The sequence below is a fragment of the Entelurus aequoreus genome, linkage group LG18 (genome assembly GCF_033978785.1).
Source record: "Entelurus aequoreus isolate RoL-2023_Sb linkage group LG18, RoL_Eaeq_v1.1, whole genome shotgun sequence".
Classification (NCBI taxonomy): Eukaryota; Metazoa; Chordata; class Actinopteri; order Syngnathiformes; family Syngnathidae; genus Entelurus; species Entelurus aequoreus.
This window is the reverse complement of record NC_084748.1, coordinates 5,214,072-5,242,022: the sequence shown is the minus strand read 5'-3', so window position 1 is coordinate 5,242,022 and position 27,951 is coordinate 5,214,072. Positions and strand designations below refer to the sequence as shown.

Below are 27,951 nucleotides of genomic sequence, written 5' to 3'. Positions count from 1 at the left end.
ATTCCACAGGGCTTGAGGAATGCAAGTGTGTCGACATGTAAAGGTGACCGTACCTGCTCGGCGGCCAGGGGGCTCTCTGGCGGGCGGCGGCGGTCTGCTAACTTGCTGCAGGGACGGAGACGATGAGGGCGGAGGGGGTGGAGCGTGGTTGCGTCCTTGCCCGCCGCCCCCTGACGTGTTTTTCTTACTCAGAGAGTTGTGCCTCTGCGGCAGCTCAGGGGCTCCGCCCCCGTCTGTGTGGGAGGGGCCGTTGGACATCCCGGTGTGCATCCTGTAGGGCGGCGGCGGAGGAGGAGCCGACGAGCCACTGGCGGGGGGTCTGTTGGAGGACGACGAGAGCTTGCTGGAGTTGGGAGGGGCGGGGCCTCTGCTTGGCGTGGGAGGGAGGGGCTTCTCTCTACTCTGCGCCGACGACGCCTTTTGGTTGGGGGTGGCCGGTGCGTTTCCACGGCCACCCCTGTTGAAAGGCGGCGGAGGGGGCGGGGCGGACGTGCTGTGCTTCATCCCCCCGCTGGAGGAGTTACTGTTGCTGCTCGGGGGGCGGCTGATGTCGGGCAGCGAGGGCCGGTGGGAGCGCTGGTGGTCCTGCGGGGAGGGTGAGACGGAGCGATTGGTGGGGGGGCGAGGAGCAGAGGGCCGGGACCCCGGGGGCCTGAGGGCGGACCTTCCTACAGAACCACCTGATGAACCATCTGAAAGTGACATGGAGGTGTGTGATGTCACAGAAGCAAACATGCTGACTTTTTTTTTTTTTTTTTTACCTCCAACTGCTCGCAGCCTTGGCACCCCTCCTTGGAAAAGACCTCCCATTCCCATTGGACCTCCACCTCCATGACCTCCTCCTCCTCCTCCTCCAGAGCCTGGTGAAAGGACAACAACCTCAGCAACATTTGACATATTTGCTTTAGGGTAGGGGTGTCCAAACTTTTACACTGAAAAATCAAAGCTTGCGGGGGCCATTTTTAAAACAGATACAATATATAGGATCTTGTTTTTGGGTTTTTTAAACCTTTAGGGCTCCCTTCAAGTTCGGTCCCGGGGACCCAGAAGGGTATCTGTGTGTGTGTGTGCGTGCTTATATATATTTTCCATTCAACACTTAATACTACCATAAATACCAACATTAAAATACAATAGCGTAGTAGGCCTACGTATGTATTCAAAATGTATTTATTGTCTATTCTTGTCTTTCATAATGATTGTAAACAATGGGCAACATTCCAAAAAATAGTGCAGTTCCCCTTTAAGTTTATCTGTCAAAATAAAGGTGTTTTTTTAACGTTGTTTGCCCTTTTTTTTAAACCCTGTTTTCTGTGGCAAAAACACAAATTTCCCCCCTTAAACAATTGTGGAGTATTGGATGCGAGTCCCACCAAAATTATTATTTTAATTTGTTTTTCCTTTGAAAGCTTAAAGGCCTACTGAAAGCCACTACTAGCGACCACACAGTCTGATAGTTTATATATCAATGATGAAATCTTAACATTGCAACACATGCCAATACGGCCGGGTTAACTTATAAAGTGACATTTTAAATTTGCCGCTAAACTTCCGGTTCAAAACGCCTTTGGAGGATGACGTATGCGCGTGACGTAGCCAGTTTAATAGAGGTATGGCTTCCCCATGGAAGCCAATACGAAATAGCTCTGTTTTCATCTCATTATTCCACGGTATTCTGGACATCTGTGTTGGTGAATCTGTTGCAATTTGTTCATTGCATTATGGAGAAAGAAGCTGAGCAAGCAAAGAAGAAAGTCGGTGCGAAGCGGAGTATTTTGCGAGGGAAGTCAGCAACACAACACAGTCGGTGTTTCATTGTTTACATTCCCGAAAGATGGAGTCAAGATCGAAGAACTCGGACAACAGAGACTCTAACCAGGAGGACTTTGACTTCGTTAACAGACGCAGACGCGATACCGTGAGTACGCTTCCAAACATTTGATCGCTTGATATAACTAGCTCGAGCTAGTAGCTAGGAGCTAGCATAACAAACACCTAGGTGTTTGTTATGCGGGATTAATTTGTGGCATATTAAATATAAGCCTGGTTGTGTTGTGGCTAATAGAGTATATATATGTCTTGTGTTTATTTACTGTTGTAGTCATTCCCAGCTGAATATCAGGTCCCACCCGCGCGCTTCCGAACATTTGATCGCTTGCCCGTACGTGCGTGTCACGTACGTAACTTTGGTTAAATATATAAGCATTATGAACCTTGGGTTAGGTGAACGGTCCTTTGGGCTGAGTGAGTGTGTGTGTTGTGCAGGTGTTTGAATTGTATTGGCGGGTTTTATGGACGGGATCCCGTCCTATAACCCGCTCGAGCTATAACTAGCTAGGAGCTAGCATAACAAACACCTAGGTGTTTTTCTGTGGGATTAATTTGTGGCATATTAAATATAAGCCTGGTTGTGTTGTGGCTAATAGAGTATATATATGTCTTGTGTTTATTTACTGTTGTAGTCATTCCCAGCTGAATATCAGGTCACCCCCGCCTCTCACAGCATCTTCCCTATCTGAATCGCTTCCACTCCCCACTAGTCCTTCACTTGCACTTTCCTCATCCACAAATCTTTCATCCTCGCTCAAATTAAGGGGGAAATCGTCGCTTTCTCGGTCCGAATCTCTCTCACTTCTGGCCGCCATCATTGTAAACAATAGGGAACTTTGTGGATATGTTCAATTGACTACGTCACGCTACTTCCGGTAGGGGCAAGCCTTTTTTTTAATCAGATACCAAAAGTTGCGATCTTTATCGTCGTTGTTCTATACTAAATCCTTTCAGCAAAAATATGGCAATATCGTGAAATGATCAAGTATGACACATAGAATAGATCTGCTATCCCCGTTTAAATAAAAAAAAATCATTCCAGTAGGCCTTTAACTCTCCATATCTTAGGTGTCAAAGTCAAGACAATGAATGATCTCTGGCCCCCGGGATTGTATTTGATTAGTATTAGACCTGGCCCGCAGGCCACAGCCGCCTGCTGCTGTTTTGCACGCACCAATACTCCATCAGTGTTGGCGCTAGGAATTTTCCCCGGGACCCCATCAGGTCATAAAAATGGGGTCCCAAAGTCCATTTTTGGGGTCCCACTTTTTTGTAAGCGTTTTGAAAACAAATGATAAATGTATGTATGTTATCCTGTTATATCTCACATTCTATATTGTGTTTTGGAAAAAAAGGTTGTCATAAACGTTACTTCATTCATTTAAAAAAATAATACAAAAGAAAAAACATTTTGATGCATGAACATTTATTCAGTTATAAATCAAATCAAATCAACTCTATTTATAAAGCACATTTAAAATTGACCACAGGGGTAGCCAAAGTGCTGTACAATGGGCAGGTTAAAAGATAATACGAGAACCGAGCAAACAACACAACACAAACAGAACACGATAAAAAATAAATAAATAAAACATAAAAACAGGTTCACAGCAGGTGTATTATGGGGCGCCATTGCAGGATGGATATCACTCAGTGTTAAAAGCCATGGAATAAAAGTATGTTTTTAAGAGAGATTTAGAAACAGGAAGAGAGAAGGCTTGTCTAACACTAAGAGGTAGGTCGTTCCAGAGCTTGGGAGCAGCAGCGGCGAAAGCTCTGTCACCTCTAAGCTTCAGCCTTGTGTCAGGGACCGTCAGTAGCAGCTGATCGGCTGATCTTAGGGATCGGGTGGGGCAGTAAGGCTGAAGGAGGTTGGAGAGATATGATGGCGCGAGGTTGTTTAGACATTTAAAAACAAATAAAAGGAGTTTAAAATTGATTGGGTAACGCACAGGGAGCCAGTGAAGGGACGCTAATATAGGGGTGACGTGCTCACGTCTGCGGGTCTGTGTTAGCAGACGAGCAGCAGAGTTCTGCACGAGCTGCAGGCGGGCGAGGGAGGCCTGGCTAGTGCCTACACACAGGGCGTTGCAGTAGTCAAGACGAGTCGAGATAAAGGCGTGGATTAATTTCTCGAGATCATGTCCTGATAGAAGCGGTTTTACTTTCGCTATTTGGCATAATTGATAAAAGCTTTTTTGAACGACGCTGCTGATTTGTTTTTCGAATTTAAAATCTGAGTCGAACTTTACCCCCAGGTTTGTGACACAGTCGCTGAGATACGGGGTCAGAGTGCCGAGGTCAACGTTGGGGGAGGGAGAGCGACTTGGACCGAAAACATAAAACATTCATAAACATTCATTCACTTTCTTTTTTCCTTTATGGATCTAAACTTTACCGCTGCCTGTACTTTTTTCTATATTTTTATTGTAATATTTCCAGAATGTAGTATCGGACACTCCTCGGTAAAATACATGTCAAGGCAACAACACTGACTATATTTGTTGTTTTCCCCACTTTTAACTTCACCGTCCTGAAATGAAAATATCACACACTAATTATATTTGAACCCTTCAAGAGCCAGAATGTTTGCGAAAACACACAAGTCTCTTTTCTACAAAATAGCTATTTGTGAGATTAAAAATCTCTGATTTTGCGGCAGCTTTTTCACAGAAGTTGCGCAAAAACTGCGACGATTTGTACCTATAGATAAAAAAACAACAACATTTCATCAGCTTGGGATTTCACAGTTTTCTCTGCAACTTTCTATCTGTGTTGGCCCTGTGATGAGGTGGCGACTTGTCCAGGGTGTACCCTGCCTTCCGCCCGAATGCAGCTAAGATTGGCTCCAGCACCCCCCACGACTCCAAAAGGGACAAGCGGTAGAAAATGCATGGATGGACGTTTGTTCTATTTTTGGCCAAAGTAAGACAAAGAAAACAATCTGAAGTTGTCTTTATTTTTTAGTTTTAATGCCATGATTGTAATAGTGAGCACAGATTTTCCTCCATGCAGCAGCTGAGCTAGAAGGAGTTTGACACCCCTGCTCGAGATGAACTTCAGATCCATGCCAACATTAGGAGTCGTCTTGAGTTGCTCATTTTGTTTCTTTATGGCTTCACAAAATGTGCAATATTTCCCCCAAAGCATATTTTATAGTGAATTATTTGACGTGAAGTAATTGGAGCCTTGAATATGTCAACATTGATTTTGAGTAGAGATGTCCGATAATGGCTTTTTTGCCGATATCCGATATTGTCCAAATCTTAATTACCGATATCAACCGATACCGATATATACAGTCGTGGAATGAACACATTATTGTGCCTAATTTTGTTGTGATGCCCCGCTGGATGCACTAAACCAGGGGTCACCAACCTTTTTGAAACCAAGAGCTACTTCTTGGGTAGTGATTAATGCGAAGGGCTACCAGTTTGATACACACTTAAATAAATTGCCAGAAATAGCCAATTTGCTCAATTTACCTTTAACTCTATGTTATTATTAATAATTAATGATATTTACACTTAATTGAACGGTTTAAAAGAGGACAAAACACGAAAAAAATGACAATTAAATTTTTAAACAGAGTTTATCTTCAATTTCGACTCTTTAAAATTCAAAATTCCACCGAAAAAAGAAGAGAAAAACTAGCTAATTCGAATCTTTTTGAAAAAAAATTTTAAAATAATTTATGGAACATCATTAGTAATTTTTCCTGATTAAGATTAATTTTAGAATTTTGATGACATATTTTAAATAGGTTAAAATCCAATCTGCACTTTGTTAGAATATATAACAAATTGGACCAAGCTATATTTCTAACAAAGACAAATCATTATTTCTTCTAGATTTTCCAGAACAAAAATTTTAAAAGAAATTCAAAAGACTTCGAAATAAGATTTAAATTTGATTCTACAGATTTTCTAGATTTGCCAGAATAATTTCTTTGAATTTTAATCATAATAAGTTTGAAGAAATATTTCACAAATATTCTTCGTCGAAAAAACAGAAGCTAAAATGAATTAAATTAAAATGTATTTATTATTCTTTACAATAAAAAAAATTAATTTACTTGAACATTGATTTAAATTGTCAGGAAAGAAGAGGAAGGCATTTAAAAGGTAAAAAGGTGTGTTTAAAAATCCTAAAATCATTTTTAAGGTTGTATTTTTACTCTAAAATTGACTTTCTGAAAGTTATAAGAAGCAAAGTAAAAAAAATTCATGAATTTATTTAAACAAGTGAAGACCAAGTCTTTAAAATATTTTCTTGGATTTTCAAATTCTATTTGACTTTTGTCTCTCTTAGAATTAAAAATGTCGGGCAAAGCGAGACCAGCTTGCTAGTAAATAAATACAATTTAAAAAATAGAGGCAGCTCACTGGTAAGTGCTGCTATTTGAGCTATTTTTAGAACAGGCCAGCGGGCTACTCATCTGGTCCTTACGGGCTACCTGGTGCCCGCGGGCACCGCGTTGGTGACCCCTGCATTAAACAATGTAACAAGGTTTTCCAAAATAAATCAACTCAAGTTATGGAAAAAAAAATGCCAACATGGCACTGCCATATTTATTATTGAAGTCACAAAGTGCATTTTTTTTTTTATTTTTTATTTTTTACATGCCTCAAAACAGCAGCTTGGAATTTGGGACATGCTCTCCCTGAGAGAGCATGAGGAGGTTGAGGTGGGCGGGGTTGGGGGGTGTATATTGTAGCGTCCCGGAAGAGTTAGTGCTGCAAGGGGTTCTGGGTATTTGTTCTGTCGTGTTTATGTTGTGTTACGGTGCGGATGTTCTCCCGAAATGTGTTTGTCATTCTTGTTTGGTGTGGGTTCACAGTGTGGTGCACATTTGTAACAGTGTTAAAGTTGTTTACACGGACACCCTCAGTGTGACCTGTATGGCTGTTGACCAAGTATGCCTTGCATTGTGAAAAGCCGTAGATATTATGTGATTGGGGCGGCACGCAAAGGCAGTGCCTTTAAGGTTTATTGGCGCTCTGTACTTCTCCCTACATCCGTGTACTAGGGCTGCAACAACTAATCGATTAAATCGATTAAAATCGATTACCAAAGTAGTTGGCGATTAATTTAGTCATCGATTCGTTGGAACTATGTTATGCGCATGCGCGGAGGCTTTTTTTTTTTGTGGTTATTTTTTTGTTGTTGTTTTTTTATTTTATAAACCTTTATTTATAAACTGCAACATTTACAAACAGCTGAGAAACAATAATCAAAATAAGTACAAAAACAGTACAAAACAGCGCCAGGGCGGCGCTGAGGCTACGTCTCATGAGGTGGCGTAAGCTAGCCAATGATGTGGTCATGTGCAGCTCACGTCTCCTTTGCTGGAAACATTCGAAAAATGGCGCAGGAAAACACTACCGATAGTTCAGCGGAGAAACATCTTGAGGTTATTGCTTCAATGGAGAAAAGTGTAACACCTAAGTCGTCAAAAGTGTGGGAACACTTTACTTTCAAGACTTCAAAGAAGAGCGTTTCCTGCAAAATGGCACGGAAGTACAACATTGCTTCAGGAGCACCTGAAGAAGAAAAATGTTGGAGCCATGGATGAAGGGAGGAACTCACAGTACGTAACTTTTTAAGTCCATAGTGGCGACAAGCATTCATGAGTTCAGCTTTTTTGTGAGTAACTTTAACGTTATGCCTTTGCTGCAACGCGGGGCTGATAATGTGTCTCCGGCACATTTGACTCCGTTTTGAGAGAGAAAACGCACGGTTACCAATTTCAAAATAAACGTAACAGACAGAAATATCTCAGGTTGGTTTCATAATGGATCAATGTAGCCGGGCTGATAAAGCTATATAAATATATTTAGATTTGAGTGACGCTTTAGTATAACTAAACATTATGAAGGTGCTGGATTATTTCATGCTATTATTCAGAGGCAGCCTAAAATGAATCCTTTATTATTCACAACAGAAACGTGTACAATATCTGATTCAGTTCTGATGAGTTACATTTCTGTGTTATTGTTGGTGTATGCTGCACCCCCAATGTCCACAACATGGTGCCAGTATGCTGTTTTTTTCAATAAAATACTGGAAAGGATAGAAATGTAGTTTGTCTCTTTTATCCGATTATTAATCGAAGTAATAATCGACAGATTAATCGATTATCAAATTAATCGCTAGTTGCAGCCCTACCGTGTACCACTCCGTACAGCGGCGTTTTAAAAAGTCATATATTTAACTTTTTAAAACCGATATAGAGAATTTCCGATAACAGTCCGATATTATTTTTGGACAGTTTTAAAGAAAAAAAACAGCCAGCATGGCAGCTTTTTGTTCTTAGAGTCAACATTGCAACTTTTTCATGTTAAATTTCACCTGTTTGCTCTTTTAATACACTTTTGAACTGTGGTTTTTTTACACTGTGCAGTGGTCAGTTAATAAAATGAGCTGAGGGCCGCAATTGGCTGCACTTTGGACCGCCGTGCTTGAAGTTGTATGAAAGCCACTGAGCAGCCCAAGTCAAAGGTGCCAAGCGGTCCATGGCGTTGAAATGTGCGTCACTTAGACAAACTGTAAGGATCCACAAGGGAAATTGTCGTCGCGCTACTCACCCTCCAAAATGGGGGCGCTGCGGTCGTTGACCACGCCCACTTTCTTCAGCCGGGTGCCTGAGCAGATGTCGGACAGCAGCGCTCCTCTGCCCTTGGCCGCGGACGAGCTCAGCTTGGGGGGGGTGGTGTTGGCCTGCGGGGGCGGAGAGATGGCAGCTGCGGGTCAAAGATGGGACCGGGGCACGCCCACCCGGGCGCCAAGCGGGCGGCCTCACTGACCTGACTGAAGGTGGGGGGTGGCGGGGGTCCCGGGGGCGGCGGGGGAGGAATGGGCATCCTGTCCCTCTGTTGGCACCTTCTTGTGTGGATTCAACGACACGCCCCTTCAGCTTCTCTGCTGCGACGTTACGCTTGCACTGCTGGGAAACCAGACATACATTTCTTTAAATCGTTACCTCATCTAATATGACTCTTTAAGGTCAACATTTTACAATATCTCTTTTCACACTTAAGTATTTTACTTCTAATTTTCAACTTCATTGAATGATCCAATTTGTGATCACATCTATAATCAGACAGGATAGCAGTGTAACAATATCATATTATGGGCTTTCTGTATGTCAATTCAAGCGGGCGTACGTACTTCTAAAATGGCAACAAGTATCCAAATCCATGATTTTTAGGTTTAAACAAACAAAAGTAGCTAAAAAGCTAGCATACTACATTAGCATGCTAATACAGGAGACGTTAGCATACTTCCAAGATGGCAGCATGTATCCAAATCAATGATTTTCAGGTTTAAACAGACAAAATTAGCTAAAAAGCTAGCATAAAACATCCACATGCTAACATTAGCATGCTAATATTAGAGACGCTGACATACAAGAATGAAAATCCATGATTTTTTGATTTACACAAACAAAATTAGTTAAAAACTCGAATTAAAAAAGTTAGCATTATGATATATGACACGTTAGCATACTTCTAAGTATCAAAATCCATGATTTTTTGGCATGAACACACACAATTACCTTAACAGATAGCATAAAACATTAGCATGCTAATATAAGACACATTAACATACTTCCAAGAGGGCAACAAGTATCAAAATTCATGATTTTTAGGTTTAAACAAACAAAATTAGCTATAAAAGCTATCAAAAAAGTATGCTGTGCTAACGCACGTTAACAGTTAGCATACTTGCTCGACAGCACCGGGTATCACAAACCATGATTTTTGGGTTTAAACATACAAAATTAGCTCAAAAAAATTTAGCATAAAATGTTAGCATGCTAATTAATACAAGAGACGTTAGCATACTTCCAAGATGGCGGCAAGAATGAAAATCCATGATTTTTAGATTCACACAAACAAAATTTGTTAAAAACTAGAATAAAAAAAGTTAGCGTGATGATACATGACAAGTTAGCGTACTTCCAAGTATCAAAATCCATGATTTTTTGGCATGAACACACACAATTACCTTAACAGAGAGCATAAAACATTAGCATGCTAATATAAGACACATTAACATACTTCCAAGAGGGCAACAAGTATCAAAATTCATGATTTTTCGGTTTAAACAAACAAAATTAGCTAAAAAGCTATCAAAAAAGTATGCTGTGCTAACGCACGTTAACAGTTAGCATACTTGCTCGACAGCACCGGGTATCACAAACCATGATTTTTGGGTTTAAACATACAAAATTAGCTAAAAAAAAATCTAGCATAAAATGTTAGCATGCTAATTAATATAAGAGACGTTAGCATACTTCCAAGATGGCGGCAAGAATGAAAATCCATGATTTTTAGATTTACACAAACAAAATTTGTTAAAAACTAGAATAAAAAAAGTTAGCGTGATGATACATGACAAGTTAGCGTACTTCCAAGTATCAAAATCCATGATTTTTTGGCATGAACACACACAATTACCTTAACAGATAGCATAAAACATTAGCATGCTAATATAAGACACATTAACATACTTCCAAGAGGGCAACAAGTATCAAAATTCATGATTTTTAGGTTTAAACAAACAAAATTAGCTATAAAGCTATCAAAAAAAGTATGCTGTCCTAAAGTCAGTGACTTCACTATAAAAGTGGGTGACATTGTTATCACCAGGAAAGTTGAGGTCACCTACCTAGGTTCCATTCTAGAGGCTAATCTTTCCTGTGATAAAATGGTAACCAAGGTAATCAGAAAGGTCAACCAACGAACTAGATTTATCTACAGAATCTCCTCTCTGGTCAAGAAAAGCACCTTGAAGATTCTAGCGGGAACTCTCGTTCAACCCTTTTTCGATTACGCATGCACCTCCTGGTACCCTAGCACCTCCAAAACCCTCAAGCCTAGACTCCAAACATCCCAGAACAAGCTAGTCAGATTACTTCTAGACCTCCACCCCAGATCACACCTCACTCCTACCCACTTCTCCAAAGTGGGCTGACTCAAGGTGGAGGACAGAGTAGAACAACTTGCACTGAGCCTAGTCTATAAAATCCGCTACACCTCCCTGATATTGAAGTACATGTCAAAATACTTCCTTAACGTAAATGACCGCCATAACCACAACACCAGGGGGAGCTCCGCGAACCACGTTAAACCCAGATTCCGATCTAACAAAGGTCTAAAATCATTCTCCTTCTATGCCACATCAATGTGGCATAGAACTGTTTCAATGTCCAAAATATTTGTTTTAATTTTTATTTTTTATAAACCTTTATTCATAAACTGCAACATGTACAAACAGCTGAGAAACAATAATCAAAATAAGCATGGAGACAGTATGCGGTTTTTTCCCAATAAAATACTGGAAAGGATAGAAATGTAGTTTGTATCTTTTATCCGATTATTAATCAAAGTAATAATCGTCAGATTAATCGATTATCAAATTAATCGTTTAGTTGCAGCCCTAATTCGTACCATGGCTTGATTTACGTGGACCCCGACTTAAACAAGTTGAAAAACTTATTGGGGTGTTACCATTTAGTGGTCAATTGTACGGAATATGTACTGTACTGTACAATCTACTAATAAAAGTTACAATCAATCAACAGTTAGCATACTTGCTCGACAGCACCGGGTATCACAAACCATGATTTTTGGGTTTAAGCATACAAAATTAGCTAAAAAACTAGCATAAAATGTTAGCACGCTAATTAATATAAGAGACGTTAGCATACTTCCAAGATGGCGGCAAGAATCAAAATGCATGATTTGTAAGTTCAAACATAAAAAATTAGCTAAAAAAAAACTTGCAAAAAAGTATGCTGTGCTACCGCACGTTAACAGTCAGCATACTTGCTCGACAGAACCAAGTATCAAACCATGATTTGTATTGTTTGAAGATACAAAATTAGCTTAAAAGCCAGCATAAAATTTTAGCATACTAATGCTAACATAATATTAGCGTGCTAACGTTAGCATGGTGATATTAGAGATAATAGCACTACTTCCGAGATATTGTCAAGTATCAAAATTCATGATTTTTAAGTTCAGACGTACAAAATTTGCTAAAAAGCTAGCAAAACCATTAGCATGCTAACGTTCTCACAAGTACGCCAACTTCGGTGCAGCGGGGGCTATAATTACTTCCTACCATTGGCTCTGATTTTAATCATTTGTTTTTTTCTAGAGATGTCTGATAATATCAGCCTGCCGATATTATCGGCCGATATATGCGTTAAAATGTAATATCGGAAATTATCGGTATCGTTTTTTTTTATTATCGGTATCGTTTTTTTTTATTAAATCAACATAAAAAACACAAGATACACTTACAATTAGTGCACCAACCCAAAAAACCTCCCTCCCCCATTTACACTCATTCACACAAAAGGGTTGTTTCTTTCTGTTATTAATATTCTGGTTCCTACATTATATATCAATATATATCAATACAGTCTGCAAGGGATACAGTCCGTAAGCACACATGATTGTGCGTGCTGCTGGTCCACTAATAGTACTAACCTTTAACAGTTAATTTTGCTCATTTTCATTCATTACTAGTTTCTATGTAACTGTTTTTATATTGTTGTACTTTCTTTTTTATTCAAGAAAATGTTTTTAATTTATTTACCTTATTTTACTAATTTTTTTAAAAAGTACCATGTCTTCACCATACCTGGTTGTCCAAATTAGGCATAATAATGTGTTAATTCCACGACTGCATATATCGGTTGATATCGGTAGCGGTTGATATCAGTATCGGTAATTAAAGAGTTGGACAATATCGGAATATCGGCAAAAAGCCATTATCGGACATCCCTAGTTTTTTCCCTTAAAAGTCCTCATGTGTCCAGTGACTTATTTCCTAAGATTGTAAACAATAACAAAACTGCAAGATTTTTTTGATAGTAAAAATATCCATCTCGCCATTGTGGTATCGACTCTGTGTCGTTACACCTTGTTTATATTCAAGAGCTGAAGTTTGCAGTTAGCATGTTTGGCTAGTCCTCATCCTTCAGTGATAACACTACATGTGGGAAAGAGTTTATTTGCCGCCATGGAGGCCAGCATTACTGATTTAGAAGGCTTTTCATTGTGGAGGGACGTTAGCCGCCGGCGATGACGCTAAACTGTGTTGAGGTCATTCGCTTGCCGCTGACTAACTTACACAACATGCACTGTGATATGAAACAAACTGTCAAATGGTATCATTTGTATTGTGCAACCATGTGAGAGAGTGTGTGTCCATTTAAAAAAACATGTTTAATGGGCACCTAAACAATTCCAACCGATTCCTGGGGTAATGATCCCATTCGGAATCAATTCACGAATCAACATGATTCTTGATTCAAACCGATTCTCACAATGTATTGTTGATTAATCCATTTTTTGTCCACCCCTAATCGATAAATATTTGCACGACGCAGGCAAATCGTCCAGTCCTGTGTCTTGATGAAGAGTCACATGACCAAGTGTCACATGACCAAGTGACGGCATGGCAACATTTGAACATTCTGCCAGCTGGCGGCTGTGTTCTATGAAATATTTGCGCGCTGAGGAGGGAAGAGGAAGTGCTCAGACAGGTCAGGACAGAGCCGACGTGTTTTTCCTTGTGTGTTGACATCTTCCCACCAAACATTTCATGTCCACATCAACGTCTTCAGACTTGCTCCCAGCTTCTTTGGGATTTTAGTCCACAAGACTTTCTTCAGACTGGTGACTGGGGTGAAAAGGTCTCCCAGTAGGGATCAGTGGTTGGCAGCGTGCCGAGGTGTTGTGATGTTTACAGACTTCCTGCTGGAGGCCGTCACATGTGCGTCACCCGTGCACACAATGACAAGAGCTCCCCAAACAGGTTCGCTCCTCACCCCCGCTCACGCGGCCCTTTCCCCGGGCTGCAGCCGCGTGCAGGAATCTTGCAGAGCGAGCTGGCGAGTCAGTCCGTGACGTGCTCGCTCAAGCAGAAAGACACGCTGGCAGGGTGGGAGGCGCAGTTTGCAAGTTTCTTCACGAATGTTCACAACAATCAGGACATGTTGAAGAAGAAACTCGTCAAGAGACCAAGTGAGAGTTGTGAAGAAGAAACTGTAATCTGTAGACCAAGTGAGAGTTGTGAAGAAGAAACTGTAATCTGTAGACCAAGTGAGAGTTGTGAAGAAGAAACTGTAATCTGTAGACCAAGTGAGAGTTGTGAAGAAGAAACTGTAATCTGTAGACCAAGTGAGAGTTGTGAAGAAGAAACTGTAATCTGTAGACCAAGTGAGAGTTGTGAAGAAGAAATTAATCTGTAGACCAAGGGAGATGAAGAAATTAATCGGTAGACCAAGTGAGAGTTGTGAAGAAGAAACTGTAATCTGTAGACCAAGTGAGAGTTGTGAAGAAGAAATTAATCTGTAGACCAAGTGAGAGTTGTGAAGAAGAAACTGTAATCTGTAGACCAAGTGAGAGTTGTGAAGAAGAAATTAATCTGTAGACCAAGTGAGAGTTGTGAAGAAGAAATTAATCTGTAGACCAAGTGAGAGTTGTGAAGAAGAAACTGTAATCTGTAGACCAAGTGAGAGTTGTGAAGAAGAAATTAATCTGTAGACCAAGTGAGAGTTGTGAAGAAGAAACTGTAATCTGTAGACCAAGTGAGAGTTGTGAAGAAGAAACTGTAATCTGTAGACCAAGTGAGAGTTGTGAAGAACAAACTGTAATCTGTAGACCAAGTGAGAGTTGTGAAGAACAAACTAATCTGTAGACCAAGTGAGAGTTGTGAAGAAGAAACTAATCGGTAGACCATGTGAGAGTCTTGAAGAAGAAACTGTAATCTGTGGACCACGTGAGAGTTGTAAAGAAGAAATTAATCTGTAGACCAAGACAGAGTAGTGAAGAGGAAACTCATTTGTAGACCAAGTGAGAGTTGTGAAAAAGAAACTGTAATCTGTAGACCAAGTGAGAGTTGTGAAGAAGAAATTAATCTGTAGACCAAGTGAGAGTTGTGAAGAAGAAATTAATCTGTAGACCAAGTGAGAGTTGTGAAGAAGAAACTAATCTGTAGACCAAGTGAGAGTTGTGAAGAAGAAATTCATCTGTAGACCAAGACAGAGTAGTGAAGAGGAAACTAATCTGTAGACCAAGTGAGAGTTGTGAAGAAGAAACTAATCTGTAGACAGAGTGAGAGTCTTGAAGAAGAAATTAATCTGTAGACCAAGTGAGATGAAGAAGAAATTAATCGGTAGACCAAGACAGAGTAGCGAAGAGGAAACTAATCTGTAGACCAAGTGAGAGTTGTGAAGAAGAAACTGTAATCTGTAGTCCAAGAGTGAGTTGTGAACAAGAAACTTGCACCTTATGGACAACCCTCATGGCTTCCCCCGAGATTGCCACTATGTACGTGGCGGTGGGGGCGTGGCTAGGGGCGTGGTCAATATGATATCTTCATCATATATATGACATGATCATTTTGATTTGCAATGATGCATATATTTTCTTTAAAAAGCCTAAACAAATGTTTTATGTATATTTACAAACAAATATTAGTGTTATGAATAATACAATTATTAATATTAAGATTAAAAGAAATTCTCATATCATCAGAATCCCAATCAGCTTTAAGACAAGGAACTTGACTTGGACTTTGTTCAATAGCTGCTTATTGTAAAAGGTAACACAGACTCCACGTTATTCTGCCCTCCCAGAATGGTGCAATTTAGTTTGCCAAATATGTAAACAGTCCTTTGAGTTACATTTGAAAAAAGTAACTTCCGGCGTTTTGTTGATATTCTTCACAATGAAGTCACTGTAAAACTAAGCACACTAAAGAAAGTACATTATAGATACACATGAAGTGCACATACATGTAGGAGTCAGGTTCAATTAATATTATCATTTAGAATCAACTGAAAAAAAGCAAGAGTTATGCAGGATGAAGGTTGGCTCTAATGCCGCTAGCTTAATGCTAACGTACAATGGACTAGCTCATTGACAAGCTAACTCAAATTAGCATGGCCAATCGCAGGGCACAGAGACAATTATTCATATTTATGGACTATTTACAGTCTCCGTTGAAGCCAACAGGAATATTTTTGGAATGTGGGTAGAAAGTGGAGTGCACACTCCACACAGAGATGTCCAGACAAAGGTTGGAAGACACACGCGGCGTAAAGTTAGACGTTATTGTCAGTAGTAATGTCAAAAGAATTCAACACTGGCTTTAACAAGAAATGCATTAATTACTTTAAAATACATTTCTCTCTTCAACTTTATCTCCTTACTTTTGCCGGGGGTCAACTCATTGAGTGTGCGACCAGCTGACGCGCGTCTCACCGGCGATTTAGATGCACTTCTTTTTTTTCAAAATAAAGCAATGACGAATGTTTTTGATATTTGAGCGGTTTTTCAAACTTATTATAGCCAACGGTACATAAATATTAAACTATATACAGTATATCCATTCTTACAATATATCACTTAAAATTAGGGATGTCCGATAATATCGGACAGCCGATATTATCGGCCGATAAATGCTTTAAAATGTAATATCGTAAATTATCGGTATTGGTTTCAAAATGATCGGTATCGGTTTCAAAAAGTTAAATTCATGACTTTTTAAAACGCGGCTGTGTACACGGACGTAGGGAGAAGTACAGAGTGCCAATAAACCTTAGAGCAGGGGTCACCAACGTGGTGCCCGCGGGCACCAGGTAGCCCGTAAGGACCAGATGAGTAGCCCGCTGGCCTGTTCTAAAAATAGCTCAAATAGCAGCACTTACCAGTGAGCTGCCTCGATTTTTTTAATTTTATTTATTTACTAGCAAGCTGGTCTCGCTTTGCCCGACATTTTTAATTCTAAGAGAGACAAAACTCAAATAGAATTTGAAAATCCAAGAAAATATTTTAAAGACTTGGTCTTCACTTGTTTAAATAAATTCATTAATATTTTTACTTTGCTTCTTATAACTTTCAGAAAGACAATTTTAGAGATAAAATACAACCTTAAAAATGATTTTAGGATTTTTAAACATATATACCTTTTGACCTTTTAAATTCCTTCCTCTTCTTTCCTGACAATTTAAATCAATGTTCAAGTAAATTTATTTTTTTTATTGTAAAGAATAATAAATACATTTTAATTTAATTCTTTATTTTGGCTTCTGTTTTTTCGACGAAGAATATTTGTGAAATATTTCTTCAAACTTATTATGATTAAAATTCAAAAAAAATATTCTGGCAAATCTAGAAAATCTGTAGAATCAAATTTAAATCTTAATTCAAAGTCTTTTGAATTTCTTTTAAGAATTTTGTTCTGGAAAATCTAGAAGAAATAATGATTTGTCTTTGTTAGAAATATAGCTTGGTCCAATTTGTTATATATTCTAACAAAGTGCAGATTGGATTTTAACCAATTTAAAACATGTCATCAAAATTCTAAAATTAATCTTAATCAGGAAAAATTACTAATGATGTTCCATAAATTATTTTTTTTATTTTTTCAAAAATATTCGAATTAGCTATTTTTTCTCTTCTTTTTTTCGGTTGAATTTTGAATTTTAAAGAGTCAAATTTGAAGATAAACTATGTTTCAAAATTTAATTGTCGTTTTTTTTCGTGTTTTCTCCTCTTTTAAACCGTTCGATTAAGTGTAATTATCATTAATTATTAATAATAACATAGAGTTAAAGGTAAATTGAGCAAATTGGCTATTTCTGGCAATTTATTTAAGTGTGTATCAAACCGGTAGCCCTTCGCATTAATCAGTACCCAAGAAGCAGCTCTTGGTTTCAAAAAGGTTGGTGACCCCTGCCTTAGAGGCACTTCCTTTGCGTGCCGGCCCAGTCACATAATATCTACGGCTTTTCACACAGACAAGTGAATGCAAGCATACTTGGTCAACGGCCATACAGGTCACACTGAGGGTAGCGTATAAACAACTTTAACACTGTTACAAATATGCGCCACACTGTGAACCCACACCAAACAAGAATAACAAACACATTTCGGGAGAACATCCGCACCGTAACGCAACATAAACACAACAGAACAAATACCCAGAACCCCTTGCAGCACTAACTCTTCCAGGACGCTACATTTGGCGGGCATCTCTGGACAAAAGGGGCAGGGCTGACCTGGACTAGCGATTATCCCCGGCAGCTGTGGATGTTACGGTATTATAAATCTCGCCGTAATTCGGTTTCAAAGTCTTCTCGATAAAACCGTGATGTGTGACGGTATCAAAGGAAAACTTGCTGGGTGTAGTTTTGTTCTGGCGTGTTGGCATTTAAATAAACTACATGCCCCAGGATGTGGGGGCGTGAAGTGTGATCGTACTTGTCGTGGATAAAATAAATCATTTTTGGCCTGAGGGGGACAAGCGGTAGAAAATGGGTGGATGGACGGACATTAAACGTGTCCATAACTGGTTGAGTTGAGTTGCTAACACACAGACAAACAAGCCCAGGCCAGAACATAACCTCTTTGGCGGAGGTAAGAAAGTCTGCCTTCTGCAAAAGGAAGTGCGCCACTTTCGTTTGGAGCGTTTCCAAGGCGACACCGAGCCAGCCCGTCAGGTCGCACCGCGGGAAATCACAGAAAAATATGTTTAACGCGGCCAATATGAGTAAACTAAAAAGCTACTTGATACAGCCTCACGGGGGGAATGGACCCTGTTCCAGCTGCACCCGTCAGGAAGGCAGGGCAGGACAGGACAAGAGATATTTCAAACATCAGTTTGTGAGGTAATTACATGATTAAAACAGCTTCTTATATTGTAAAAGTTGAAAGACAGTAAAGTGTACATTATTGTTTTACACTGGATGTAAACATTGTCACTTTGAAGACTTCAACTGGAAGTTGTTTTTTTAATATTTGCTGCACTTAAAAATTCATGTTTGTAGTAATAAATATGTTTAGGACATTTTAACATTATAATAATAATAATAATACCTGGGATTTATATAGCGCTTTTCTAAGTACCCAAAGTCGCTTTACATGTTAATAACCCATCATTCATTCACACCTGGTGGTGGTAAGCTACTTTCGTAGCCACAGCTGCCCTGGGGTAGACTGACGGATATTATGTTTGTGTTCAATTATCCTAAACACTCCTGACATTACATTTTACAGCAGAGCTGGGAAAATATTTTGATTCGAGGGCCACATCAAAGAGAAAAAATGTGTCTGGGGGGCCAATGTGTATGTGTGTATAAATGATATATACATATTTAGCTGTAAAATCTGCTGTACAGTATATGTGTGTTTGGCTCCCTTTTTTCAGGAACACTAACACCAAAAGTCACAATAGAGTTCTAAAAACGTTATGACAGAGCCTCAAAAAAACGGAATGGAATTTTACAGTTTTTTCATTCAAGGCTAAGGCAAAATATAGAGATATATATCGTGTATCGCGATATGGCCTAAAAATATCAAGATAATAAAAAAAAGGCCATATCGCCCAGCCCTATTATCAACATATGAACATCTTTTACTTGTCAGACCAGCTCCTCGATAGACATCTTTTACAATCAAACAAAACACAACAAAAACGTAGCAAACCGCAAAATATGAATGGAAAGTGTAATAAACACCTACAATATGATATATTATCACTTTTTTTGCATTTTTTCTCGACACAGGCGTTTTGGGCTGGCTGCTCTGAAAACAAGCCCCGCCCACTCTGCTTTGTTCCTGGTCTGAGCTGCTGTGACGTAGATTACCGTGATAACTCCTATAACACTCAAAAGCGCAGATTTCAACCATTTAAGTACTTTCTATAGTTCAAGACTTATGGTCATTTAAAAATAGAACTGCACATCATAATGGCGGCCACAGTTTTGATGTTAAAGGTGTAAAAAAATTATGTAGAACGTCTGGCGAGCCGGATTGAAAGTCTTAATGGGCTGCATGTGGCCCTGATCTGTTTTACACACAAACATTTTTAACAAGCCTTTTTTTAAATAATTTTTTTTACATGTACGGTGATATCATACCGTGACATTTTAAACCGTTACATCCCTACCCTAAGCACACCTTACTTATTGCATTTAAAGAGCACGATTCGGATAAATGGGTCTCGATCATCCGAGAGAACTGGACATTGGCAGAGCGCGCTAGTGGGCAGCCTAGCCTCTCTTTGGTTGCTTTGTTGGGTATTTTCCCGTCTCTGCAAACGATGGCGTGGATCACAGCAATATGTATTATTTGTTGCTCTTTTTTTTATTGTTTTTCGTTGTTGACTTTTGTGACTTTAAGTAGAAGTGGCGGCTTTGAAGTGGCAGCCCGTTGCCTCAGCTCCCTGCTCCTTTCATGTCTTTGGAGTTCTCTTAATGTTTTCCTTTAGTTTCATACCAAGATGGCGCTGCGGTATTTTCTTTGTTTCTTGCATTGAGCAAAGAGAGCGTGGTCGACCACGGGGGTCAGCAACCAGCGGCCCTTTAGTGCTGCCCTGGTGGCTCCCTGGAGTATTTTTTAAAAAAGATTGAAAATTGAAAAAGATTGGGGACATTTTTTTTTTTTGTTTGAGGACAAACATGAGACAAACCTGTTAGAACTACCACTGTTTAATATGTTTGTGTGCATGCTTCACTGATGAGAGTACTTGGTGAACATCCTTTTGTCCTACTCATTTCAGCGGTTCTTGAACTCACCATAGTGTGGGCTGTGAAGCAACAGTTTGTTTACATGTAAAATCTTCCCCTCCTTCTTTGTCTCATTTTGTCCACCAAATGTTTTATGCTGTGCGTGAATGCACAAAAGTGCACTTTGTTGATGCTATTGACTTGTTGGAGTGCTAATCCGGCATATTTTGTCAGTGCATGACTGCAAGCTAATCAATGCTAACATGTAATTTAGGTTAGCTGTATGTACATATTGCATTATTATGCCTCATTTGTATATATATTTAATATCCTTTACTTTTATCCTCTTTGTTTATAATTTAGTTTTGCATGTCTCATGACATCTGTATGTAATATTGGCTGCATTTCAGATATTCCTTTGTGTGCCATGTCAGGGTTTCCCACACATTCATTTATTTGTGGCGGCCCGCCACGAAAGAATTACGTCTGCCACAAATTTCAAAAAAAAAAAAAAAAAAAAAAAAAAATTTATTTATTTTTTTGTCCTGTCCAGCTTTTCAGGCAAATCATATAGTTGATGTAGATGCCCATATAGGCTGTTCAGATTTACTTTACAAAAGAGAAGTGTAGGATACTTCTCTTGTTGCCTTATTTGTATTTGACCACTACTGTTTTCTGTTTATTTGTTACTGACTGTGGCAGGACACCTCTGCCTCTGTTTCACTTTATGTTGCTGGTAAATAATATGGTTGTAGTAGTAGGCTAAAGTTAAATTATTTAGTATGCACTAATTAAAGGGGCAGAGCTTTAAGAGACATTTTAGCTTTTATATTTTATAAGATATATTTTTTGTAAGAACCACAATTAATAAATATATTTCAGTGAATAACTTATTGTTAGAGTCTGTATATAAATATGTACATAAAGTGTTGTAATTATATTGTAAAATGGATGGATGGATGGACGTTTAAAACAAAACTGTTATTATTAATTAGTAAGTATACATTTTTTGAGCCTTTTTAGAGAAAATCATATCATTGTAGTAAATTATGCAAATTACTCGATGGTGTCATGGTGCCCATAGCCCACGCCCATAGCCACGCCCCCACCGCCACAGGTATCTTGGCAGTTTATGGGAAACACTGCATGTTGTTCCAGACCACAGCAGACATTACCGAGCTTGCCAAAGATTGTAATAAATCTATTAAAAGAAGACAGCCTGCCGTTTCCTTTTACTCGAACACACACATCTATACATTTGGCCATAAAAGCCAGTCATTTCCAGGAGTTATCTCACCTTCTGAGTAGCCTCTGATTTCTTTCTAATGTTGTAAAAATGTGTAGAATAAATATTACATTTAAACATTTCTGTCAACATAGTCATTTTGATAGTAGGCTATTATAGCTAATATAGACACTTGTGTTACCTTCATTATAAGACTTATATAAGGCTTTTCATTTTTTGCGGCTCCAGACAGATTTGTTTTCTGTGTTTTTGGTCCAATATGGCTCTTTCAACGTTTTGGGTTGCCGACCCCTGGACTACCAAGTCAAATTCCTTGTGTGTTAATAAATCTGATGGTCAATATAACACCAAAAAAGGTACGGGGAGCCCTTGGCGTTTCGTCATCCATGTTCTTCTTCACCAATCATTGTGACAACAGTAACTTAACAACTCCTGTGGTCGCCCCCTGCTGGCTGGCAGAGGGGCGATCCTAAGAATATAGCCAGAGTTTGCCCAATTCTCTCTCAGGGCAACACGGAGATGCTAATGCATGCTTTTATTACAAGTCGTATAGATTATTGTAACGCCCTGCTTTCCTTTAAAATTACTCCAAAATTCAGCGGCACGTGTCCTGACGAAGACCAGAAGGCGGGCTCACATTACACCCGTTTTAAAATCTCTGCATTGGCTCCCTGGTGTCAGAGAGAAGAAGTCTATGGACAACACCTCCCACCCACTACACTCTGACCTGGCGGAGAGAATGAGCACGTTGAGTGGAAGGCTCAGACTCCCAAAATGCAACACGGAACGACACAGGAAGTCCTTCCTACCGACAGCCATCAGACTGTATAATGCATATGTTCCTTTTTGACTGTACTTGAATGTATGATGTATTTATATTATTCCCCCTGGGGAGGAGCTGGACGAAGTGGCTGGGGGGAGGGAAGCCTTGGCTTCACTGCTTAGGCTGCTTCCCCCGCGACCCGACCTCGGATAAGCGGAAGAAGATGGATGGATGGATGTAGGGCTGGGCGATATATACTCGATAAATCGTGGGTTTGTCTCTGTGCGATATAGAAAATGACTATATGGTGATATTGGAGTATACATTCTCACGCAGTTCCTTTTAGCTGCGGGCATTACACTACAGGCTCTTCTCACTCTCTCTTGTCTCTCCTTCTCACAGAGACATAAAACAAACGCACCTTCTTACATACGTCACATGCTGTCACGCGTGCAACGTCACACGCTCTCTTGGAGCAGAGAGGTAGCAGCATGGGTAACGTTAGCTGTGATGCTAGCGGAGCGGTGTGAGTGGTAATACGAGAGAAAGAAGGTGCGAATCTGGTAACAAATTAAGGAAGAATTCATTCCCAAGACAAACAGCACGGGTACCATCGTCTGGCGGTGGTTTGGCTTCAAGCGGGAAGATGTCGAACAGACAATCGTAATATGTCAAGTGTGCGGCAAAAGCGTTGCTACAAAAAGTAGCATTACTGCTAATTTGTAGCATCATTTGAAAAGTCACCCGCTAGAGAATGAAGAGTGCCTGAAACTCTGCATGTCAACATCTCCGTTCGGTGCCACACCCACAAAATGCCCAAGCCACGATTTCCACATCAACACCGTATGAAACAAATAGTCAACAACAGAAGGAGATAACGTCCGCAGGAACCTACCACATAGTGAAGGACATACACTATTTGATTTCCTATATGCAGCTCATTTTTATTTGACAATTATTGAAATATCTTGTGTGACATCATGCACAAAAGTGCACTTTATTTGTTTTAAACTATTGTAGTGGCGTTCTGGCAAAATATCCACATATTGGGGGTGTAACGGTACGTGTATTTGTATTGAACCGTTTCGGTACGGGGGTTCCGGTTCGGTTCGGAGGTGTACCAAACGAGTTTCCACATGGACATATTAAGTAGCGTAACGCACGTTGTGTAAACAATGCACACCGAGGCACAACACACGGAATGCTAGCAGCTAACGGGCTAGGATAGACTGACCATACGTCCTCTTTTCACCGGACATGTCCTCTTTTGCGGAGCTGTCAGGGCGGAGTTTCTTAAATGCCTCGAATGTCCGGCATTTTGAGTTAGGGTTGCGTGTATTTTCAATGTACGTTCAGGGTTAAGAAGGGGTTAAAAACAAAACAGATTGTGCGTGCTGCAGCATTGGTGAGGGAGGGGCAGAGACAGAGAGAGCGAGAGAGTTATGATAAACGCGCATGCGTCGCCAGGCTCTGCTTTTTATCCATAGATTTATCACATTTAATTTTTTATTATCTCTAGCAGGGGTGTCAAAAGTGTGCCCCGGAGGCCATTTGCGGCCCACAGCTAATGTTTTAAAAGGCCCACGGCACATTCTAAAAATACTATTAAAATAAACAAAAACATGACAAAAGTGAAATCAAAAAGCTTAAAGGTTAAATGTAATTTAGAAAAATTTGCAATGTTGACTAATAAAACAAAGCTGTTTTTTTTTCTTTCAAACTGTCATTGCTCAAAACATAATATTGAATCAAAATCAATGTTATTATGAATTATTGACCTTTCCAAGGTTCCGATTACTTCACATCAATATTACACTAAGAAAAATATTTTTTTTCGATCGAACCCAGGTTAAGAACCACTGCTCTAAACCGAGGTACGTACTGAACCGAAATCTTTGTGTACATTTACACCCCTAATGTATGTATGTAATGGGGGAATACTTACCACAACACAATTCATCCTCTGATCATATTACAGAAAAGAGCAGTGCGGATCATTCACAACGTTGGTTATTTAGAACATACTCATAATCTGTTTATGCAATCAAAGTTGCTCAAATTTGATGACCTTGTTAAATATAATACATTAATAATCTTATATAAAGCATTTAACAAATTATTGCCGCCTAATCTACAACGTTTTTTTATAAGACGAGTGCAGGCTCATAACTTGAGAGGCTTTGGATATTTCTTATTGCCGAGAGCTCAAACCACTCGTAAACGTGTGTCTGTATGCGGAGTAAAACTATGGAACAAACTGGACTTACAACAAAAGCAATGCCAAACTATTAATCGATTTAAACTATTATACAAACATGGGGTCTGGTTCAAATATAGAGATGAGGGTCTTTAATTTGACCTGCTGCTATACTCTGTCTCAAAGTGTTAACATGTGCTCAATGTTTCCTTACCATTATTGCTATGTTGTCTATTACCATTGTTGGTATATTCATTATTCCTACATTGTTGATACAACCTTTCCTGTGACAAAATGGCAACCAAGGTAATCAGAAAGGTTAACCAACGAGCAAGATTTCTCTACAGAATCTCCTCTCTGGTCAACAAAAGCACCTTGAGGATTCTGGCGGGAACTCTCGTTCAACCCTTTTTCGATTACGCATGCACCTCCAAAACCCTCAAATCTAAACTCCAAACATCTCAGAACAAGCTAGTGAGGTTACTTCTAGACCTCCACCCCAGATCCCACCTCACTCCTACCCACTTCTCTAAAGTGGGCTGGCTCAAGGTGGAGGACAGAGTTAAACAACTTGCACTGAGCCTAGTCTATAAAATCCGCTACACCTCCCTGATACCGAAGTACATGTCAAACTACTTCCTTAATGTAAATGACCGCCATAACCACAACACCAGGGGGAGCTCCACTAACCGCGTTAAACCCAGATTCCGAACTAACAAAGGTCTTAACTCATTCTCTTTCTATGCCACATCAATGTGGAATGCGCTCCCAACAGGTATAAAAGAAAGGGCATCTCTATCCTCCTTCAAAACCGCAATAAAAGTTCACCTCCAGGCAGCTACAACCCTAAACTAACACCCTCCCCGGATTGCTAATAATCAAATGTAAACAATCAAATGCAGATACTTTTTCTTATGCCTTCTGATCTCTCTCTCTCTCTCTCTCTCTCTCTCTCTCTCTCTCTCTATGTCCACTACTTGCTGTCCATATCCTACCCCCCCCCACACCCCTGATTGTAAATAATGTAAATAATTCAATGTGATTATCTTGTGTGATGACTGTATTATGATGATAGTATATATGATAGTATATATCTGTATCATGAATCAATTTAACACGCGAAGTCCCAGAGAAGGGTCAATTGACACTTTTACCTAGAAAACACACAAGAGGGTCATTTGACCCCTAGTCCCCCCTGTGGACACTCCTTTTGTTATGAAAATGTGGCTGTTAGTGGCACACGGCAGGGGGCCACTTGAGCCTGTGTGGGGGAGGGGACCTTACAGCTCAAGCTTTAGTTCTGAGGTAGGTTGTGTGTGTTTTTGCAAGGATCAACAGAATGAAGGGATCAACACTCTGACATTTATTGTTAAAAAAAATACAAAACAAAACATATTTACAAAGAATGAAAAAGCAACTGTTTTCCCAGTTTTGGTGTGGAGGGTTGTTGCAGAAGCAATTGTTATTTTTGTGTGCCAAAAATAGTTTTAAAAAAAAAATTTACAAAGAAAAAAGCATATTTACAAAGAATGAAAAACCATGTCCATGTAAACGTGACTGACATACATTTGAGCAGTCACTCACAATCCTGGCACTGCCATTGCTCCTTTCGGCATTTCCCACATGTATAATTTTTCTGTCTACCTAGACAAACTGCCCCTAACAGCCTCATTACCATAACAAAATGAGTGATTAGTGTATTCGGGAAAAGCGTCGGGCCAAATGACCCCTCTCTGGGTCTTCTAGGTAGACAGAAAAATGCTGGGACTTCTAGTGTTAAGTGGACCCCGACTTAAAAAAGTTGAAAAACTTATTCGGGTGTTACCATTCAGTGGTCAATTGTACGGAATATGTACTTCACTGTGCAACCTACTAATACAAGTCTCAATCAATCAATCAATACAAATTATTGTTACAGTGTAATAATTATTGTTACCTGTGGTAATGCCACTATCATACAACATCTGTATTATAATCCTTGAACAAAGTAAAAGTGAAACTCATGTAGGGATTGATACTCGAAACCGGTTTTCCCGGTTGTTCGATAAGAAAAGAACCGAGTCCTCGGACTCGAATCCCTTTTTGAGAACCGGTACCCGTTATCGAGACCACTATAGTAAAGAAAAAGAGTTGGTTCTTTATTCGAATCCCTCGGAACGAATCCCATCTCGACCAGAAATGCCCCTTGAGACATCACAAGAATTCACGTCACGTAGCTCAGTCATTAGGCGCAGATAGCGAAAGCAGGAAAAACAATGGAATAATAAAGTTCAAAACAAAAAGGTATAATCCAATGAATAACTTTACTGAGAGATTTGAGCAGACTACAAACACATGACCAACACTTTTACGACCAACCGGAAACATAGCAACCAGGCTAGCAACGCACCTCCTTTACGGCAGCTGCCGCAACGTTCTTAAATCAACCGCAGCACATACATATATATACAACATATATGACATGATCTCCCTTTTTCAACTTTTGTTTTTCTTTCCTTGTAAACGTTACAAAATCACACTGTATATGTGTTGTCTGTCTAATTATAAATAATGCAGACGAGGCGTGTTGGCTGAGTTCTTGGCGTTTACTTTCACGGGTGACGACATGCAACAACACTTTTCGGGGCTACCGCGCATGCTCGTCACTCCCGTTGCATGCTGGGTAGTGTAGTTGTTATGTTCCCTAGCTCATAACATCACATCTTTCCCCCTATAAAGAAAGATTTTAACTCAACACAGTGTATTTCTTTTTTTAGCTTTAACTTTTCATTTTTTAGCATTGTAACCACATTTGCAAACAACTTTTCTCTTCATAGAATTTTCTTTCAATAAAGAAATAAAGTGCAAAAATGTCAAAGCATCATAACAAACAGTTATGTCAAATAGCAGCAGAAGTGCACTTTTTGGAGAGCTGTATTATTTTCAGTTTTGTGCCCAAGGGACTGATTTTATTTAACACTATATTATTATTTATACACCTATAGTGATCACAGAGACAGGTTGTTTTTGTGTTACTGTATATATTTGTTTCTCTGAAAAATCACACTTAATATACTTTGGGTAACAACAGTCAATATTTATTTTTTTTAGGGGGGTAACAGTCAATATTTATTTATTTATTAGATTTTATTTTTTTCTTCTATAATAAAAGTGAGCTTTTGTTAAACCAAATATTGTGTGTTATTTTCCATATACAACAACCTATCTGGACTCGATAAGAGAATCGATAAGGAATCGGTTCGATAAGAGGATTCGATAATAGGCTCGAACTCGATAATTTCTTATCGAACATCATCCCTAAACTCATGTGAATAATCACTGAATGGAGAACTGGGGGTGGGATTAAATAAATTATCTTCTTCCCACTCCCTTTCAGGCAA

General features: G+C 39.5%; 1 protein-coding gene across 4 annotated transcripts in view; it reads right to left on the bottom strand.

Annotated features, from left to right (window-relative positions):
• wipf2a (WAS/WASL interacting protein family, member 2a) overlaps window positions 1–27,951 on the bottom strand; it is a 35,700-nt gene that overhangs the window by 6,622 nt on the left and 1,127 nt on the right. For 3 of the 4 annotated variants that reach the window (XR_009821819.1, XR_009821818.1, XM_062026357.1), the window contains exons 2-5: window positions 8,637–8,776; window positions 8,418–8,550; window positions 762–860; window positions 54–692 (exon numbers count right to left, since the gene is read on the bottom strand). Coding sequence is in view for 2 of the 4 variants with exons in the window: in XM_062026357.1 (XP_061882341.1) it covers window positions 54–692; window positions 762–860; window positions 8,418–8,550; window positions 8,637–8,693 (928 nt within the window). In the remaining 2 variants the exon portion in view is untranslated. The remainder of the gene's footprint in view (window positions 1–53; window positions 693–761; window positions 861–8,417; window positions 8,551–8,636; window positions 8,777–27,951) is intronic. The other variant, XM_062026358.1, reaches the window with a different exon arrangement.